Source organism: Hypomesus nipponensis, chromosome 6, assembly GCF_054491055.1.
Source record: "Hypomesus nipponensis isolate SF chromosome 6, ASM5449105v1, whole genome shotgun sequence".
NCBI lineage: Eukaryota > Metazoa > Chordata > Actinopteri > Osmeriformes > Osmeridae > Hypomesus > Hypomesus nipponensis.
Genome location: NC_140366.1, coordinates 19526412 through 19545549, shown reverse-complemented (window position 1 = coordinate 19545549; position 19138 = coordinate 19526412). Strand labels below are relative to the sequence as shown.

The 19138-nt window shown below is 44.3% G+C and overlaps 3 protein-coding genes across 5 annotated transcripts; all 3 read left to right on the top strand.

Moving 5' to 3' along the window:
- The first annotated feature begins 7767 nt into the window (after nucleotides 1-7767).
- On the top strand, nucleotides 7768-9727 carry LOC146287534 (thrombomodulin-like). The gene has a single exon (XM_084699342.1). It carries the CDS (start codon nucleotides 7896-7898, stop codon nucleotides 9357-9359), a length of 1464 nt encoding a protein of 487 aa, XP_084555468.1. The 5' UTR covers nucleotides 7768-7895; the 3' UTR covers nucleotides 9360-9727.
- Nucleotides 9436-11854, top strand: LOC146287533 (thrombomodulin-like). The gene has a single exon (XM_084699341.1). The coding sequence runs from the start codon at nucleotides 9886-9888 to the stop codon at nucleotides 11506-11508; it is 1623 nt and encodes a 540-aa protein (XP_084555467.1). The 5' UTR covers nucleotides 9436-9885; the 3' UTR covers nucleotides 11509-11854.
- Nucleotides 11855-12001: 147 nt separating this feature from the next.
- tlr5b (toll-like receptor 5b) lies at nucleotides 12002-17425 on the top strand. 3 transcript variants are annotated; one of them, XM_084699340.1, is made up of 3 exons: nucleotides 12002-13581; nucleotides 14175-16624; nucleotides 16817-17425. In XM_084699340.1, exons 2-3 carry the CDS (start codon nucleotides 14179-14181, stop codon nucleotides 17005-17007), a joined length of 2637 nt encoding a protein of 878 aa, XP_084555466.1. In that variant the 5' UTR covers nucleotides 12002-13581; nucleotides 14175-14178; the 3' UTR covers nucleotides 17008-17425. The 3 variants fall into 3 exon arrangements, with proteins under 3 accessions (XP_084555466.1, XP_084555464.1, XP_084555465.1); XM_084699338.1 differs by having other exon boundaries at nucleotides 14175-16629; XM_084699339.1 differs by lacking the exon at nucleotides 12002-13581 and having other exon boundaries at nucleotides 13660-16629.
- The last annotated feature ends 1713 nt before the right edge of the window (nucleotides 17426-19138 follow it).

The following is a 19138-nucleotide window of genomic DNA, read 5'->3' as shown; positions in this document are numbered from 1 at the left end:
AGCTGGAGACTGTGGGGTCACTAGTTCAAGTCATAATCTTATCAGCAGTTTAGAAAAAGTGAATGTTTTTGAACTATTTTAAGGTTCCCCTTCAGTTACTAAGGTCCCAACAAAAGCCCTCTGACCTTCACTGGGTCATGGAGTGCAACAATGCAAAAGCTTAGAGGAAGACGTAAATAATGCTGTCCGTGTCTGTGGAAACTCAATTGAGAGAGGCGAGAAATGCTATTCATGCACTATTGGGAAAAGTCTTATTTAATGTGGCCACACACAATGTCTCCTTAACAGCGCAAACAATACCTTGATGTGGCTGTTGCTGTAGCAGGAGATGAGTATCTTTCACCGCTGAAAGCAACATAACGTGCCAGTGCCTCAGCAAGGCCAGAAGGGAAACGCTGCTCCGTCTAGGGAGGAAGGAGGAAGTCGCTCTCCCTAACCCTGGAACATGTTTACTAACAAGTACTGAAATTCACATTGTCACTTGTGTTAGCAGAGCTGGCAAACTCTCTCAGGGTGAGCACAGTCAAGGGCTCGGGCGCTTGGCGAGAACAAAGAATGACAAAGTGGAACACTGCAGGCAATAAATACAGCAGGCCCCACATATTCTCTCTTCCAAACAGTTTTCATCTGTGGTCTTGATGTGCCAAACACAATACCAGTGCAACTGGGAACTGGAAGGGTGTTTGTCACGCCAACATTGGCATGTTCCATTCTGAAGGTTTTCCTGGAGTTGTTCAGTCACCTGAGGATTGTAACTATTTCCTTTCAGTTGGAAATTGATTTATCGTTAACAGGAGTCAGGATGTGAAACGTCTGTCCAGATTTCTGTTGACACAATTTATACACCTTCCACTATTGTGAGTGAACAAACAGCTCTCTTGGGTAGGCTAAATTCATATAAAATCCTGAACAAAATCCCCCCCCCAGTCCAATAAGCATTTACGTCTTCTTTCCATGACATGCTCTGTTAGGCTGTGGAGACACTCGCAGCACGTGACTTAAGCTTTGGGCTAACGTCAATCCTGTGATACAGCGTCTGGGTGTCGTGTCTTCACCTTCCTTAACAACTAAACATTTTCTCTAGCGACTAGCGACAAATCTGGGGATTTGGAGCTAATTTCGAAATCTCCGTGTTCGTTTTTGTGGCAAAATAACTGTAATTGTACTTCCCCCTCTGTGATGGGTTTGGATGACAAACTCAATTTGGTTTGGATTAACGTCATCACATAATCTAAGGATTTTTTGAGAGCCAATTGCGACTTTCGGTAAGATTGTTTTGGCAACCCTGGTCGTCCCCGTGGTGACGCCAGGAGACCATGACAGCATTCCTTCAGCATGGTGACGGTTCACACAGGAAGTGAACGCACGGCTCCCTCGCTGACTCTCGTCAGACCCGACTGGTCGATCGGAGACAGCAGAGTGACGCCCAGCAATCGTCTCTGGGGGAGGGAATCCCTCGCTCAGCCACTCCTCAAGAGCTCTCCTTATCTTCTCTGAGGGTTTAGCTTGGTTATAGTTGCTGATCTGAGGTTTAGGTTGATGAAGGTGCTGATCTGAGGTTTAAGTTGGTGAGGGTGCTGATCTGAGGTTTAGGTTGGTTATAGGTATTGATCTGAGAGGCATATGTGAAGCCCTCTGTGACCCTGCTTGTAAAAAAGTCTGTACAGATGGATTTGATTTGAATGATGAAAGCAAGGCAGGAACTGTGGGTCATTGATGACAGCCCCGCTGACTCAGAACTACATGGTAGTAGAAAGTCCCTCAGGGCCGGGTCTACTACCAGGGATTCAGCAGGGATTCTCTCTGCTGCCAAGCCAGTATCACGTCACTCCTGCAGCAGCAGTGGGACGCGTGGTGAGCGGACGTTCCAGACCCTCGGTTTCCATCTCAAGAGCCTGACCTTTACGGTGACGAACGACAGAAACCTACGTCTGAATGAATACCACGGAAAACACACAAACGTAGTTAGAAAAACACAACACATCCAGAACGGAAACAAGATCAGCGTGCGAGTCCCTGGGTGACTGGCTGGCTGGTCTGGAGAGAGGCCGGCCTGAGTCACAACGCTGGTAAACAGACACTGTCTGGCAAAGACAGAGGTGAAAGTCTGCTTTTGTTTGTTTGCAGTTGAAGCAGTGTCTTGTTTTCTTTCTTTTGACTTCGATGCTGTTTTGTTTATGGAGAGCTATCACTCTGTTGGACAGTGCAGTGTACTGAGATAGCTCACATTCTTTCACTCAATCACTCACTCTCACTCACTTTCCCTCTCTCACTCATTCACTTTCTGTCAGTCTCTCTCCCTCCCTCTCTCTCTCAATCTAACTCTCTCTTTCACTTTCATTTTCTCTTTCACTCTTTGCCCCCCCCCCCCCCCCCCCTCAGTCCATCAGTGGGGTTCCCTGGGGGTTCCAGACTGATACAAATGAAGGAACACAATCAGGATAAGGTTCTGTGTTCACCAGGCGTGTGATTTCTCCTAGGTCCAGGCCCAGGAACCAGACCACATCAAACCCACAGGCACACGTACAGGGCTTTATTTCATGTGGAAACTAATTTGTCTAGAACCTTGTAAAACTATTGTGAAGTAATTACATTTTTATGACACACCTGGTTTTCTCTAACCGACAGTTGATCAGTTTGTGGCAACACAACAGAACAGAATCAGTCAGAGTAACCAGGACCTGCATCTGGTATCTATACCACCGTCCTTCTGGGGAGACCAGAGATGCACAGGGATTTTCTCAAAACGACTTTCACCGTACATGTAAATTATTTCCAGATGTTACAGCATGCATAAAAACTATCCGGCTTGTGCTGTAGTCAGTTCAGTCCTGCAGGACGGATTAATATTGTTAGGGAATGATGCATGAATCTGTTCTGGTTTCTCTACTGGAGGTTACATACAGTCTGTCATTCTCCTAAATCATTATTCACTGTTATGCTTTCATTTACATAAACAAATATCATAAAATAATTATGAAATATGAAATACACAATGTATTTTTGATTGACATGCATTTTTCATTGCATGTCAACCAAACATGCATGTAAATGTATTTGGAAACAAGGATTGCAAATATTATATTTATGTTTTACTTGAGGTCATCATACCAACATAACCTTCCATGAACAACACACACTCTCACACACACACACACACACACACACACACTCACACACACACACACACACACACATCCAGTATTTCACAATAATAAAAAGTGGGTAGGACATAACTATAACCGATTAAATGAATCATCAAATAAACTCATGTTCTGCGGCAAACGTTTTTTAATTTCACACAAGCACATAGAATCAGGAGCTCAGAGCTCAGAGACTCACACTGGCCAGAAGACATAATGCAAGATCACTTCCTGCCACTTCCACCACTTCAACACGACATGATACGACTTCCCTGACACGTGAGGTGTGGTGTCTCTGAAGGCTGGTGCCTCTCAGTCCTGTGAAGGTGATGGAGGAACAGACGCCTGGCTAAAGTGTTTGTTGTTGAAACGGCGGTCGCTGCAAGTTCATCACATTCCTGGCAGCGTGCCAAGCTCTCTGGCCCGGATTGGAGGATGGAGGGGGGACCGAGGGGGGTAGGAGGAGGTAGGGGCCTTGGGAGCAGGGGGTGGGAGCAGGGGGTGGTGGGTTCAGAATAATGTTCAACAGAATGGACTGATCCCACTGTAAATCCCAGTACACTCATCCAAAGTGGATCTAAAGCCGCATTATAGTTTAATAGGAACCGCAGTGAAATTAAATGTTTTTTGAGTGTTAGCAGAGTAGAAAGTAAGCAATAATCCACTTGCCTACAGAGAATCGTACCCCTCAGAAAACAGGTGTTGGGTTTATTTTGTTCAAATTTCAAAACATTCCTCTCCAAACAACGAGAGATTGAGGGGCATTGTCGGCGTACCAGACGAGCTTGTCTCTCTGAAGATGTGTGTTGTGTTGTGTGTTGTGTTGTGTTGTGTTGTGTTGTGTGTTGTGTTGTGTGTTGTGTTGTGTTGTGTGTTGTGTTGTGTGCTGTGTTGTGTGTTGTGTTGTGTTGTGTGTTGTGTGTTGTGTTGTGTGTTGTGTTGTGTTGTGTGTTGTGTTGTGTGTTGTGTGTTGTGTGTTGTGTGTTGTGTGTTGTGTTGTGTGTTGTGTTGTGTTGTGTGTTGTGTTGTGTGTTGTGTGTTGTGTTGTGTGTTGTGTTGTGTGTTGTGTTGTGTGTTGTGTTGTGTGTTGTGTTGTGTGTTGTGTTGTACCCAAATAACACAACCGTCCTGGAGCAGGAGCATGAGGACGTTGGCATGACAACACTAGGTGGCCACGGAAACTGTGTCCATGAATCAACCTGGTGTCAAACTATCACTTGTTTGGTTTCCCTCCGTAGTAACCGACTGGCGATAAGAAGTCTCTCTACAAGACTTCCTGTTTGAAAGAAAAACGACCAAACATTCAGGGGCTGCGCACACATTCCTCCCTGAGGCTTGATCTCTGCTGGACTCACTTCTTCCTCTGCCAAGACACATCTTCTCATTATCTGTCTTTATTCAGGACGCCCCGCTAGATTAAATCAATTGGATTCCACCCTGTTAGATCAGACAGGAATTCCAGGAGCAGTATAAGACTGCTTCTCTATCGCTTATTTTGGTGGAGCTGCTCTGATATAAAGATTAGATTGTACACCATACAGTAACTAGATGCATAGTTACAGGTGATAGATCATATTTGTAGGGCTGACAATAGACAAAACCTTTTTTTTTGTAATCTCCCATTTTGAAATTCATTAATCTACATTAAACGCAATTAAGTTTGTATTTCTTCTAAAGACTAAATCTTATAAATTAACGAGTAATCACTTCAGACAGCGTGTATTTTAGACACTGTTGTTTAATTGTATTTGTTTCACACAATTAATACAACTCCCATCTGGGTCTCTTCTGTGTAACTGACCTGCAGGCACACAACGGCTTCCTGTCAAGGGTCAACACACCAGAAGTAAACAAAGTTGCGTTAACTGCGTTAAAATATTTTAGCCCATTAATCTCGGCCACAATAATCTCATAGATTAACGCGTTAATTAGGACAGGCCTTCATATTTGATATTATTTGTAAGTGGATAAAAGCATCTGCTAAATTAATAAAATATTGTGTTTTTACTTTGGTGATTTGGTGTGTTTCTCGTGTCTAATCTTGAAAAAAGTTTAAATTTAAATGGTGAATCATTTTTTTTTACAACACAGTCCATGATTACACCCATCACCTAATCTTTATAAGAGCATCTCAGGTAAAAGAACACTATTTCCTACTGTAAAGGCAAGTTCCTTAGATGTCAATAAAGGTCAACCAAAGGAAGCAAATGAGGAACAATGAAATGTTGGTGTCACTGGAAGGATTTAGTTCACGTTTATCGTTGAACTGAAAAACCTTGATGAAGGGATATGAATCACAGTCTTAACACAGAAGCAGCCATGAAAGATTTTCTTATGTGAAAGAAAAAAAAAAATAGTGGCATATGTAGAATTGAATCAAAGGACAATTCTACAACTGCCATAGAGATCAAAATGAATGATCAAATGAGTGTGTCTGTATGTACTCTGTATGTGTGTGTGAGTGTGTGTGAGTGTGTGTGAGTGTGTGGCACCCCTCTACAGGGTTTCTCGTCATTGGGGCAGTGGCTCTCCCCTGGGGTGTGGAGCACCCCTCCCTCCCTCCCTCCCTCCCTCCCTCCCTCCCTCCCTCCCTCCCTCCCTCCCTCCCTCCCTCCCTCCCTCCCTCCCTCCCTCCCTCCCTCCCTCCCTCCCTCCCTCCCTCCCTCCCTCCCTCCCTCCCTCCCTCCCTCCCTCCCTCCCCCCCTCCCTCCCTCCCTCCCTCCCTCCCTCCCTCCCTCCCTCCCTCCCTCCCTCCCTCCCTCCCTCCCTCCCTCCCTCCCTCCCTCCCTCCCTCCCTACCTCCCTACCTTCCTCCTCATCCTGTCCTACACCCAAGCAGGAAGACCTCTCATTTCCTCCTACAAGGATGAAAGTCTCCACCTCGCTGGTACGTTAGGTGTGTCCCATGACCATGGAAGCCACGTAGACATACGAGACAAGCAGGGCGCCGGATGTGATGGTCATGGGAAGCAACCATGGTTACACCCTTGATGGCAGGGCCACTGGCCTCTTTAAATCATAAAAGTGACTTATGAAAACATGGCCTGTTAAGATCTGGAAAGAACCAGCGTGTTTTCTTGCTCATGTTATCTTTGGTCGCCCACTTGAAAAGATAAACATTCTAACTAAAACAGACCTTTAAAACACAAATAAAGTTATCGGTTGTAGAACACAGGAGCGGTTAGATTATACTGTATTTAAGTTGGACCTGTTTAACTTGTGTACAGTAACATGTGAATAAAGTTCAATGCCCTCAGCATGAAAGCTGTCCTTATCTTAAATTGGATAATATCCCATATTAAATGAAAATATTCAACATTTGTTGTATTTCGTGTGAACAACAGGTTCTTTCCTGTGACTGGCTCCAGTCCTTCCATCCTCGTCTCCACCCACTTTCACTAAAGGAAATAGCAAAGTGCTGATCCCCTCCATCTCTGTCATACTTGGTGGGGTCAGTGTGTGCGTGTGTGTTTGTGTGTGTGTGTGTGTGTGTGTGTGGGGGGGGTATGGGCAGAGGAAGTGTGCCCACCTTCTATTTCCTGTCAAAGTCGGGACTCACTTTCTCCTTTTGGGAGAGGTTCCTTGACCAATCTTCCTCATACTTCGAATATCCACAGTCAACCATACAGTCAACCATACAGCAACCATACAGTCAACCATACAGTCAACCATACAGTCAACCATACAGTCAACCATACAGCCAACCATACAGCCAACCATACTGCCAACCATACAGTTAACCATACTGCCAACCATACTGCCAACCATACTGCCAACCATACAGCCAACCATACTGCCAACCATACAGTCAACCATACAGTCAACCATACAGCCAACCATACTGCCAACCATACAGTCAACCATACAGTCAACCATACAGCCAACCATACAGCCAACCATACAGTCAACCATACAGTCAACCATACAAGCAACCATACTGCCAACCATACAGTCAACCATACAGTTAACCATACTGCCAACCATACAGTCAACCATACAGTCAACCATACAGTTAACCATACAGTCAACCATACAGCCAACCATACAGTCAACCATACTGCCAACCATACAGTCAACCATACAGTAAACCATACAGTTAACCATACTGCCAACCATACAGTCAACCCTACTGCCAACCATACAGTCAACCATACAGTTAACCATACTGCCAACCATACAGTCAACCCTACTGCCAACCATACTGCCAACCATACAGTCAACCATACTGTCAACTCCACAACCCACAGTAAACTTCAGCCTATAAGAAAAACTTGTGCAATGTTCCTCTTTGGGCCAACGGTTTGGTCTGTTACATGCTGAAAAAGTTTATTCTTTGTTCCACTATTCATTGACCTTTCAGTCCAAAATAATTTAACTATTATTTGAGTCAATTTAGGACTGAAACAGACTGGGATAGTCGAGAGACAGAAATGTTTCTTCCTGCAACATTTAACTGAACCTTGTTGAACAGATTGTGGGCAGTGGTTTAGCAGTGGAGTGGGGGGGTTAGAGGGTATTAGGTTTTATTTCCAAATATTACATAATCGACTTGCCTACGAGATAGAAGCAATCACTAGGGACGTGTGTTCGCGCGCGTGTGTGTGGGCGCATGCTACTTTGCGAGGTAACGCCATAAAACTTCCTTCCTTGATAGACGGACATCATGGAGGCAGGCTTTTATAAATTGAGCTGATATTCGTTTAACACGCAGTCGGAAATAATTCGGTCCATACAAGGTTAATAGATTATTGTATGCGTTTTAAGCATTTAAACCCGAAAATGTTGTCTACAGTTGGACTACTTGTTGCTGTTCTTTATCTCCTCCCGCGAGCTAATGGGGAAGCCTACAGCGGATACTGCACAGAGAAGCAGTGCTTTGCTGTGTATCGAAATTCAATCGACTTCGAATCTGCTGAAAAGTATTGTAAACTTGAAAACGGACACTTGGTGTCAATACGATCATTGGAATTCCATAATATTGTTTCGGTTTTATTGGGTAATCTTACAGGACAGTTTTGGATTGGCTTGTATTTGCCCAGTGGTCAGTGTTCCGACGATTCTTCCCCCTTGAGAGGACACAGGTGGATCGATGGAAAGGGTTCAGGTGCCTTCCAGAAATGGGGTGAAAAGTCCTCCAGTTGCTCCTCATGCGTGTCTGTATCAACGGTCGATGCCGTTTGGACGGTGGAATCGTGCAATGATAACATCGATGGATTTATTTGTGAATATGATTTACAAAATCCCTGCAACCCCATAACTGTCATAGGCGATGCATACGTTATGTATAGGACATATTATGGATTTGAAGTCCAGGACCTCACATTATTGCCCCCGGGGACCACTGCTACACACAAACCTTTTGACTGGAAATATATTTGTTTCAATGAGATGTGGGTGCATGCGCCATGGCGATGTGATATATTAAACGGCGGTTGTGATCATGTATGTACAGAAGATGGGTGCACCTGTCCACCTGGAGAAACTCTCCGACACAATAACGTTTCTTGTAGTGATCCCTGCGATGACATCGGATGTGCCCACATGTGCACCAGAAGAGATAACAGCTACGTTTGCGACTGTTTCATGGGACACGCACTGGAAGAGGACGGGAAGGGCTGCAAGGAAATTGTAAAACATCCATGTGGTCCACGTCCATGTGAACACAACTGTACTCCAACAGAAGACAGTTTCATATGCTCGTGTAAGGACGGTTACGTCGTCTCAGAAAGAAACCACACAATGTGCGACATGCACTGCCCCTTTGAGGAATGTCCCACTGAATGCGACCCCAACACGTACCAATGCCGCTGTCCACCAGGATATGTTGACGATGAGAGGGACACAGGGCAGAAATTTTGTGTTGACATTAATGAATGTAAACACTATGGCTGTGAACAGAATTGCACAAACACTTATGGAAGTTATTTTTGCTCCTGCTTTGAGGGCTTTTCTTTGATTGATGAGAAATGTGTGAAAAGTTTTGATACAACATCTAACGAAATTAGACCTACAGATTATCCTTATACTGAAGCAAGCGCTGGAACTGTCCTTGGGATTGTTGTTTGTACAGTAATGGTCATTTTAGGGATGATTGCCATTGTCTGCCATATACACAAACGTTGTTGTAGCACATTTCAAATTGATTTAAAAGGCCAAGACAATATTTACTATTTGCAGCAAGTAACAACTGAATCGTACAAAAAGATGTCAATATGAAGCGGGGTCCCTAAAACATTGGTTTTCTCTTTAGGCTACCATGAGCTATAGACTATTTAATTTTGTTCTCCGTATTTTGATTTAATTGGCTACTGCAAATATAAGTAACAAATAACAAGGCACAGGGGTGGGGTAGAATCTACAATAGTGGTTATAGCATCATGTTTTGCCTCTTATCAGTTATGCTACTGCCTGAACCGCCTGTTTGAATATGGGCCATGTGCAAATGGTATGGTTTAACTCAACTTGGCCTTTGTTATATACATACATAGCTATCTTATCAAATCCCTTGACAAAAGATCCAATGTGTGCATGTGACAGAGAAAGACGTGCGCCTTGCGTGCGTAATTAGAGATGTAATGAAGCCAGCCCTTGGTGGGTCGTGACAGTTTCCTTCCTTGACAAACGCGTTAACATATGGAGACTGTCCGATAATCTCCCACTTGAATGTAATTACAGTCAACCAGTTACACTAGACGCACAGAACTAAGTTCTGCTTCGACTTTTCTCACAACGGAGTTAAAAAATGAAGGACATGATAAGAATTTTGACTGCTCTCACTGTGCTGTATGGAGGCAACGGAAAACCACAGAGCGGATACTGTATCGGGAGTCAATGTTTTTCGGTGTTCCAAAACCGCACGGACTTCCAAACCGCTCAACAACACTGCGAAAGACAGCACGGGAATTTAATGACTGTCAGGTCCACCGTATCTCATGACATTATATCAGTCTTATTAGATAGTTTAAATGGATACTTCTGGATTGGTTTGCATTTACAAAGTGGACACTGTCCCGTCGACGATTCTGATTTACGAGGCTACAAGTGGATAACGGGAGATAATGCAACCGACTTCCATAACTGGGGAACCGAGGACACAGCCTGCTCCGATAGATGCGTGTCGGTGTCCAACATGGGGTTTAAGTGGATTGAGCAATCGTGTAACAAAGAGATAGCAGGGTTCCTGTGTGAATATTATTTTGAAAATACTTGCAACCCTTTCGTTGTAAACGGCGGCGAGTCAGTGGAGTACATCACTCCATTAGGATTCCGAGGAGAGGATATGGCGTCATTACCACCAGGATCCACTGCCGTACACAGCCAACATGAATCGAAATTTATTTGTCTGTCTGAGAAATGGATGCAAGCACCATGGCACTGTGAGGTAACCGAAGGAGGTTGTGATATTGACTGTTTGTCAGTGAACCCAAATGTATGCATTTGCCCTCCTGGGAAAGTACAGAACGATAATAATTTAACATGTGAGTACGCGACAACTGACCCTTGTCTTGACTTTGGATGTGTGCAAATGTGCTACCAAAACCAGGATGGTCTCGAGTCGTGTTTCACGTCGGCAGAGAGCGGGAAAGTACGCAGGGATGTCAACACGTGTGTGAAAGAGCTACACTGTCCTGGCGACAACTTCGAGTGTGTGAACATTGCAGGTGGGTTTGAATGCCGGTGCCAAGATGGATACAAGACAACAAACGGCTTGTGCGTCGACATAGATGAATGCGCCGAATTTATCTGTGAACACAAATGCACCAACACCAAAGGCAGCTACAACTGTTCGTGTTATGACGGCTACATTAGCGCACCCACAGACCCTAATACATGTAAGTCGCATTGCCCCTTTGAGGAGTGTCTTGCCGAATGCGACCCTAACGATAAACACCAATGCTACTGTCCGGACGGTTACATAAAAGACGAAAGAGACGAGGATGTGTACTGCGTGGACATTAACGAGTGTGAAATGTTTCACTGTGAACAACAGTGCATAAATTCGTACGGAAGCTTTGTGTGTCTATGTGGTGTGGGGTACGTTTTAGTTGATGGAACCAACTGTCAGAAAGAAACACTCCCCACTGTGGAAAACTCGTGGTTAACAACACCGTCCGATGTCCGCACTCCACCTCTGATGAACTCCACATCCAGTCCCTCGGTTGTCACAGCGGGGGGTCTGCTAGGAATAGTAATATGTATAGTCATTGTTATTTTAGTTATGGTTTTATTTACCCATTATTTCCTAAAACAACGCGGCCAAATACAGACTTCAGATGCCCCCAAAACTCAAGGAGACGATTTGCACGATTTACACGAAGTAACGACAGAAAACAGTACAAGTGTGAATTATAAAGTAGACACTTGATTTGAAATAACAGAGAATTGTTTTTGACTAGGCGTGATAGTGAATGTATAAGCGTTTGAGTAACACTGTTTGTTTAGACTGTTAACTTGCATTGGACGAATGTTAAATTCATGCCTGTTGTTACGTTTGAAGCCTCTATGTAAATATGTTTACACAGGGTCAGAATATATGCTAATAGACACCAGTCATGTGTAAATACGTAGCCTTCAATGCAAGATCCACGTTTGGGAATCGTCATTTATCATGCTGTAAATGACCTGCATTGCCAACACATGCTCATGTGTAGGACATATATTTCTTTGTGGGGAGAGCGCCATCGTGTGTATTAAAACAGTTTGCAGTGTTATTGTGTTTGTCTTGTGTGCTACAGCATTTTCTCGACTGCAATCGCCTCACATGCTACATAGCTTAGGCCTACTCATTTATTTTATGTGAAATTAATGGATTCTGTTCATAGTTAAACAGTTGTTTTTGCCGATACATTTAGGCTACATTGTATTCATGTAGCATACGCTTTTAAACAAAAAGATATGTAAAGTGTAGACAGTGAGTGCAGTACCATTCTATTAACTTGTCTTACTGCAGCCTTGCAATTGTTACACAACAGTCAACTATCAACGTTTAAATTACGTAGTAGGCCAATCAATAAATATCCTCCAGAACAGGGGGACCGCCAGGAATGTAGGCCCCATGACAAAGAAATCTAATTGGGCCCCCTCTGCACAGCTGTTGTCACCACATCTCTCGGACCTACCTGTCCGATCAAAAGCTTTACATAACTCTGATTAAAGACTTGCCACTGGCTTCTTTTAGTTCAATACTAGTACTGGCACAATATTTACTGCTGGTGATTTGTTCATGCAAATCTGCATACAGTATGCAGTTCACTATTTGATGCAAGATTAAAAGCCACCATAAAAAATGTTTTGAAGGTAGGACCAAACCATTTCATGCAGATACAGGGGGGTGGTCGGTCAATATGGATGTTAACTTTTTGGTCAGTGGGGATATATATTAAACTTTTATTGCAAAAAAGAATAAAAAAACAATGAGATCAGTGATGTTATTATTATAGTTGAAATATATTTACTCAAGGATGATGGTTTATATAATATAGAATTGTGTATTTGTTTTTACCTATTTTTGGGGGCCCCTTTTTGAAAAAAGTTTGCATCATTGATGAGGACTCTACTCTACTGTACTTTACTGTAGTACTCTACTGTACTATACCATACTCTACTGTATTCTACTGTACTCTGCTGCAGGCCTACTCTACTATACTCTACTGTACTCTACTGTAGGCCTACTCTGCTCAAGGCGGGGAAAAAAAACTTTTGAGAGGTTTACAAATTATTTTCGAATAAAAAGTTTGCATCATTGATGAGCACTACTTGATGAGGGTTCTACTCACATGTGGATGTGCGTTTGCAGTTGTATGAATGTGGGTGAACGTTTCATATGTGAGTATGTGTTTCATATGTGTTTGGGTCAAGACAGTCAGAATTATTTTCTAACCGGCCCAACGGTCATATCCTTCCTTTGTTGCCCGTTTTTTTTTCTTCCCGTTGCTGAAGACATCCCGGGCTTTCTTATGATGTCACTTGTGTGAACAACCTCAGGAACAAACTTGTAATTCTAGTAAGTTGATTAAGTTATAGATGCAAAAGAATAACAAATAAGAAAACTGTTGTATTTGGTTCCCCCCTGTAAATGTGTTTATTTCATCCAAGTGGTTAATTAAAAAAAACTAATGTCGAGTTAGGAGTCTATGATACATTTAATGTATTCCGGTTTAGGGAGCTTAAGACTAATTGACCAATCCTGTGGAATCCTACTGCGAAAGCAACAGTCGAAAAGGAAAGTTATGCAAGATCCCCCCCGAACATGTCAACATGGCGAAAAATGAGAACATAAGTTTTACGGAAGCAAACGGCTTAAATAGTAGGGTAGGGCATATAGCCTACTGGGTTGAAGAAATAAATCCAATGATCCATTACTTGAACGCCCACAAAACTTCGGAAAAGCCAACCCGAGAGGCGTGTTGGAAGAACGTATTCGCTAAACCTCGCGAAGGTAAGTATCGTTGGTCCGTAGGATATTATAAGCTATATATATATATATATATATATATATAACAGATTTTCTTTAGTTTGATTTACAAGATCTTCCTATAATAAGAGTAGGTTGAATGTTTCAATTAGCAACACGGTGCTGAATTTAGGGCTGGACTAACAAACTTGACTCTTAACTATCAAGTTAGGACAACTATTAACGAATTAAAAACAGAACCGTTTTTTAAAATACCGTAATACATGTTTGACAAGATCACAACTAGGAAATATTTTATTTCTGGTGGGTTTAGATCTCTTCTTAATTTGAAGACATTGTAGTGGAAAGGTCAATATTACATTTGTCAATAGTTTCAACAGTAACCACTTAACGCCAGTATACCTGTGAAGGTCTACTCATCACAAGCATGAGTTTTAATTAAATGCTGTCTTAAACCAGTTGACTATGAACCCACTCTGTAAACATGCAATGTGCCCATGTCAATATCGGGAGAGGTAAACAGTAGTCCTATCAATCCAGTGCACCATTGTAGGGGTCAATGGTAAATAATAATCACAAAACAGTAGAAAGTGACTATTTAATCTGCTTGTTACTAGGGCGATGATGACGAGAACGAGGAGGAACGTTGCTCTGCTAGCCGTCCTCGTCTACCTCGATGTGGCGAGTGGTTCTAAAGAATGCTTTCTAGAAGTCTCACCGTCTGAGACGAAGGCCCACTGTTCTAGGTGTTCCCTCAGAGCAGTACCAGCGCTCCCTCCCTCCACCACTCACCTGGACATCAGCATGAACTACATCCTGGAGGTCAACGCAACTTCCTTGTCTGGCCTGAGGAGGCTTCAGGAACTGGACCTGGCGTGGCAGCAAGGCGGATCTCTGCTGATCAGGAGTAATACCTTCCTTCACTTGAGCGACTTGAGGAGGTTGTATTTGGGAAACAGTTTAAGGCTGCGACTCGAACAAGAAGCGTTTGTGGGACTGTCGAATCTGAGACTTCTTTCCTTGTTCAAATGTGGCTTGAATGAGTCTATTCTGGAGGAGCGTTATCTAAGTCCTCTGGTGTCTTTAGAAATACTGGATCTTTTTGCAAACAACGTCAAGAGAATCCGACCCGCGCCCTTCTTTGCAAACATGTCGGAGTTGAAAGAGTTGAACCTGACTTTGAACCGGATGGGTAGAATATGTGAGAACGATTTAGTGCATTTTCAGAACAAACATTTCCGTCTCGTACAGCTGATAAGTGTCTATCTGAACGACATGGATGAAGAAAGCTTTGACTGGGAAGGATGTGGAAACCCCTTTCGCAGCATGTCATTTGATACTCTTGATTTGTCTGTAAATGGATTCGATGTGAACATGTTGAAGCGTTTTTTCAAAGCAATAGAGGGCTCCAAAATCAGCCATCTTGTCCTAAAACATGGTGCCGGTCGAGGCTTTTCCTACAACAACTTCCGAGATCCAGACAAGCTCACATACGAGGGCCTAAGTGGGAGTGAAATAAAGACACTAGATTTATCCAATGGACATATTTTTGCATTGCAGGAAGAAGTATTCAGACCATTTGGAAGCGCAGAGGAAATCAATTTATCCTACAATACCATAAATCAGATTCAAGTTGGCGCATTTGCAGGTCTTGAAAGATTGGCAACGCTTAACCTGTCTCGAAATCTTCTTGGAGAAATCCACAGGTTTACGTTTGAGAATCTCCCCGCTCTTTCAGTCCTAGATTTATCATTTAACAACATAGGAGCTTTTGAACATAAAGCTTTGAATGGCTTGTTCAATCTACAGGGCCTTGACCTAAGAAGTAACTCCATTAGAATAATCCCTACTCTCTCACCCCTCCCAAAGCTGGTTATACTTCGATTGGATGATAACAAGATTGTACCCATGTCTCTACCTGGCCTTATCAGTTTGGCTGAAAACAGCCTAATCCTCAATGTCCAGAATAACAGGTTAACTAACTTAGAAGATGTGTACACTTTGCTATCCAATCTCCAGCACCTGCAGTACCTCCAATATGGTGGTAACTTCATAATGTGGTGCACCTTGAACAACAACATCTCCATCCCCGTCTCGAGCAGTCTGAAAGTGCTTGATCTAGAAAGGAGCTCCCTGCAGACCATCTGGGCTCAGGGGAAATGCCTGAACCTCTTCGACAACCTCAGCCAACTTGACATTCTCGGTTTGAATCAGAACTCCCTACAGTCTCTACACCTGGGCATCTTCAAGGGCCTGACCTCTGTGACCTTTATCGACCTCTCCTTCAACCTCCTCACCTACCTCCAACCCAACATCTTCCCTGAGAGCCTGGTGAGGGTGGATCTCTCGTACAACGTCCTGGCTCACCCTGACCCACTGGCGTTACGCTCTCTCCGCTTCATCAACCTGATGGGGAACCCGTTTTACTGCGACTGCAACCTGGTGGGGTTCCTCACGTTCCTCAACACCACCAACGCCACGTTCCTGAGTCCCACGGAAGAGTTCCACTGCGAGTTCCCCTCTCAGTTCCACGGCATGCGTCTGCTTGAGCTGAACACGGAAGGCTGCAAGGAGGACGACGAGGCGGAGGTCCGGGCGCTGAAGCTCTCTCTCTTCATCGTCTGCACCACCCTCCTCCTTCTCGTCATTGTCGGTGCCATCGCCTTTGCGCGTCTCCGCGGCTACCTGTTCACCCTCTACAAGCGGGCGAAAGGCCGTATTCTCCAGGGGCCCCCTCAGGAGACCCCCGCGGACGCCAACGTCCCCTACGACGCCTTCCTCTGCTTCAGCAACAACGACTATCAGTGGGTGGAGACGGCGTTCCTGAAGAGGCTTGACGCCCAGTTCTCAGACGACAACGTACTGCGATGCTGTTTTGAGGCGAGGGACTTCCTGCCGGGAGAGAACCACCTGAACAACATCAGGGATGCGGTGTTCAGCAGCAGGAAGACTGTGTGCTTGGTCTCCCAGGAGTTCCTGAGGGACGGCTGGTGCCTGGAGGCCTTCTCCCTGGCCCAGAGCCGCATGCTGGAGGAACTCCGGAACCTTCTCATCGTGGTGGTGGCGGGTAAGGTACGTGTCATGGATGACCGAAAGAGGACATTACGAAACAAATTATGAACTAATTACTACGAATATATATCTTATAGTAACTTATTATTATTCTGGCTGTGTCTTTTAGTTAAATTCCCAGAAGTAAAGAACAAATAAACGTACAACTAATGAAGTATTAATTTAATTGTATATTTTGTGGTTCAAGGTACCCCACTACAGACTGATGAGGCAGCAGGCCATCAGGACATTTATCCAGAAGAGAGAGTATCTCCGCTGGCCGGAGGACGAGCAGGACCTGGAGTGGTTCTACGACCGGCTCACGTCCCAGATCCTGAAGGACAGGAAGGAGGCCAGGAAACCTCAGGACGCTGGGAACAACAACATAGTGGATGTTGAACTGGAAAAGATCAGAGTAGTTGAAATGTGATGCTTTATTCGTTGGTAAATAGTTTTTATATAGGCGTCTGTATGCTTTCAATTTTACCCTGAGAATTTTGAGTTCATGTTTTGTAAGGTTTTTACCGATTCATACTACAGTGTTTTTTTTGGTGTAACGTTGAGTCGCTTAAAGCATTTAGTTACACAGAAGACCAAAGAGGAGCGACTGAGTTTTTCTACCACTAGATGGCAATCTCAGCTTGTGATTATTATTTTCAAACTTTCCAACCTTTGTCTGCAGGGATTCTCAATCATTGAAAGTGGATCTTTTGTGAATTTTGTAAAACAACAAACATGTACTATCAAAAACTGGATATGTAAAACAATCAGTAAATCTCTGTGTGTATCTGGTTTGGTAAAGTATCTACACATTTGACTAGAAGTGAATCAGTTTTCCTCACCACCTCCTCAATATAGACTTGTATCACGAGCAAACAGGAAGCAAACAGGAAGCCACTAGGCTGAGTAAAACTTCCTTCCTGGGCTGTGGTTCTTGCTGAAGTCTTGTATTCCCTCCTCTCCACTTCCTCTGTTGTCCTGTAAATGTCCCTCGAAATGAATGGGCGCAGCCACGGAATAGTATTTTTAAAGGGAAGATATGAAGTTATTGGTTAAAGACATGTATGAGCAACAAATGACTGTCAAAACATTGAATGTTGTAGAAAATACATAAGACTCAAATGCCATTTTAAAAGGAAAACTCAATATTTATCCAGTTAACAAAGTCGACTCGTCTGTCCTGGAGGTATTTAAGGGCTGTGCTGTATTCTCAGAACAGGGCCGCTGGACTAGGCACCACAGCCAATATTTGACCTTGTGTCAAAAGCAAATATGAGAATTCCCTTGAGTTCAGAGGTTGTCTGTTTAGAAAAAATACAGGAGAGGACCCAGGCTCTAGAGAGAACCTCACCACCACCGTCTGGAAACAACAATCTTAAACACAGATCTCCCCCAGGTGTACCCTCAGGTGGTCTGACTCAAGGACTGTGTTCCAGCGTGAAAAAAGGGAATGCTAGGAAAGTATAGATGGAAACTCTGTGATTCTTCTCTTCATATCTGGAGAACAGAGGAGGGGGGGATCAAACTGAACAGTCCAAACTCTCTTTCCAAACCAGGAAAACTGGCAGTTTGTGTTGGCTGTCATCGCACCACGCCTATTCCATACACAGTACTTTACACAGCGCCTAGAAAAAAGACAGTTTTTTGACTCTGACCACCGGAAAACTGTTAGAACAATGCACCTCTGGTCTTTGACTGTGCTTTCTAACACACCGTTTGAATGTTGCTTTTGATAAAAGTGTCTGCTAGATTAATCAAGTGTAAGCTGTAATGGTGTCCCTTTATCACAGCCAGCTGAATGAGACGGTGCACAGTCTAGGGCTGATCATCCAGCCAGAGACACAGTCAGATACTTAACCCCCCCGGTCGTAAACCAGTTGATGGAGCACCTGCTGTCTCCTTCCTTTCCTCTTTCTCTCCCCTTCTCACTCACTCCCTCCATCCCTTCCTTTCTCTTTCTCTCCCTCCATCCCTCCTCTGCCTCCCTCCACCCTCCTCTGCCTCCCTCCACCCTCCTCTCCCTCCATCCCTCCTCTGCCTCCCTCCACCCTCCTCTGCCTCCACCCTCCTCTGCCTCCACCCTCAGAGAGAAAGAAGTGTAATTGTCCGTCAGATGAAATGATGGCATTTTAATAGAGAACTGCTTTTCCCATCAGCCATGGGGGCTCTGGGGGTGAATGAGTGTTTGGTGCCAGGATATATCCTGAGTTACTGCCCCAGAATCAGTTAGCGCTGATATTCCTCCCAGGCAAGGAAGAAGAAAGATGGAGAGGGGGGAGGTGGATGAAGAGAAGGGGGGGGGGGAGAAGGATGAAGGTGACCTGTTTCCCAGCTGACCTTCTGAGGAACAGGTGTGTTCTGCTCCAGAAAGGAGAGGCCTTGGAGGGATAGAGGGAGGGAGAGACAGGGGGAGAGGGGGATAGAGGGAGGGAGAGAGGAGGGGGATAGAGGGAGGGAGAGACAGGGGGAGAGGGGGATAGAGGGAGAGAGAGACAGGGGGAGAGGGGGATAGAAGAAGGGAGAGAGAGAC

Bases quoted from the DNA above. Each gene is read 5' to 3' on its own strand.
- LOC146287533 (XM_084699341.1), top strand. From the start codon at position 9,886: ATGAAGGACATGATAAGAATTTTGACTGCTCTCACTGTGCTGTATGGA.
- LOC146287534 (XM_084699342.1), top strand. From the start codon at position 7,896: ATGCGTTTTAAGCATTTAAACCCGAAAATGTTGTCTACAGTTGGACTA.
- tlr5b (XM_084699338.1), top strand. From the start codon at position 14,179: ATGATGACGAGAACGAGGAGGAACGTTGCTCTGCTAGCCGTCCTCGTC. The intron at 16,630-16,816 runs GTACGTGTCATG...TTGTGGTTCAAG, and splicing joins TCGTGGTGGTGGCGGGTAAG to GTACCCCACTACAGACTGAT.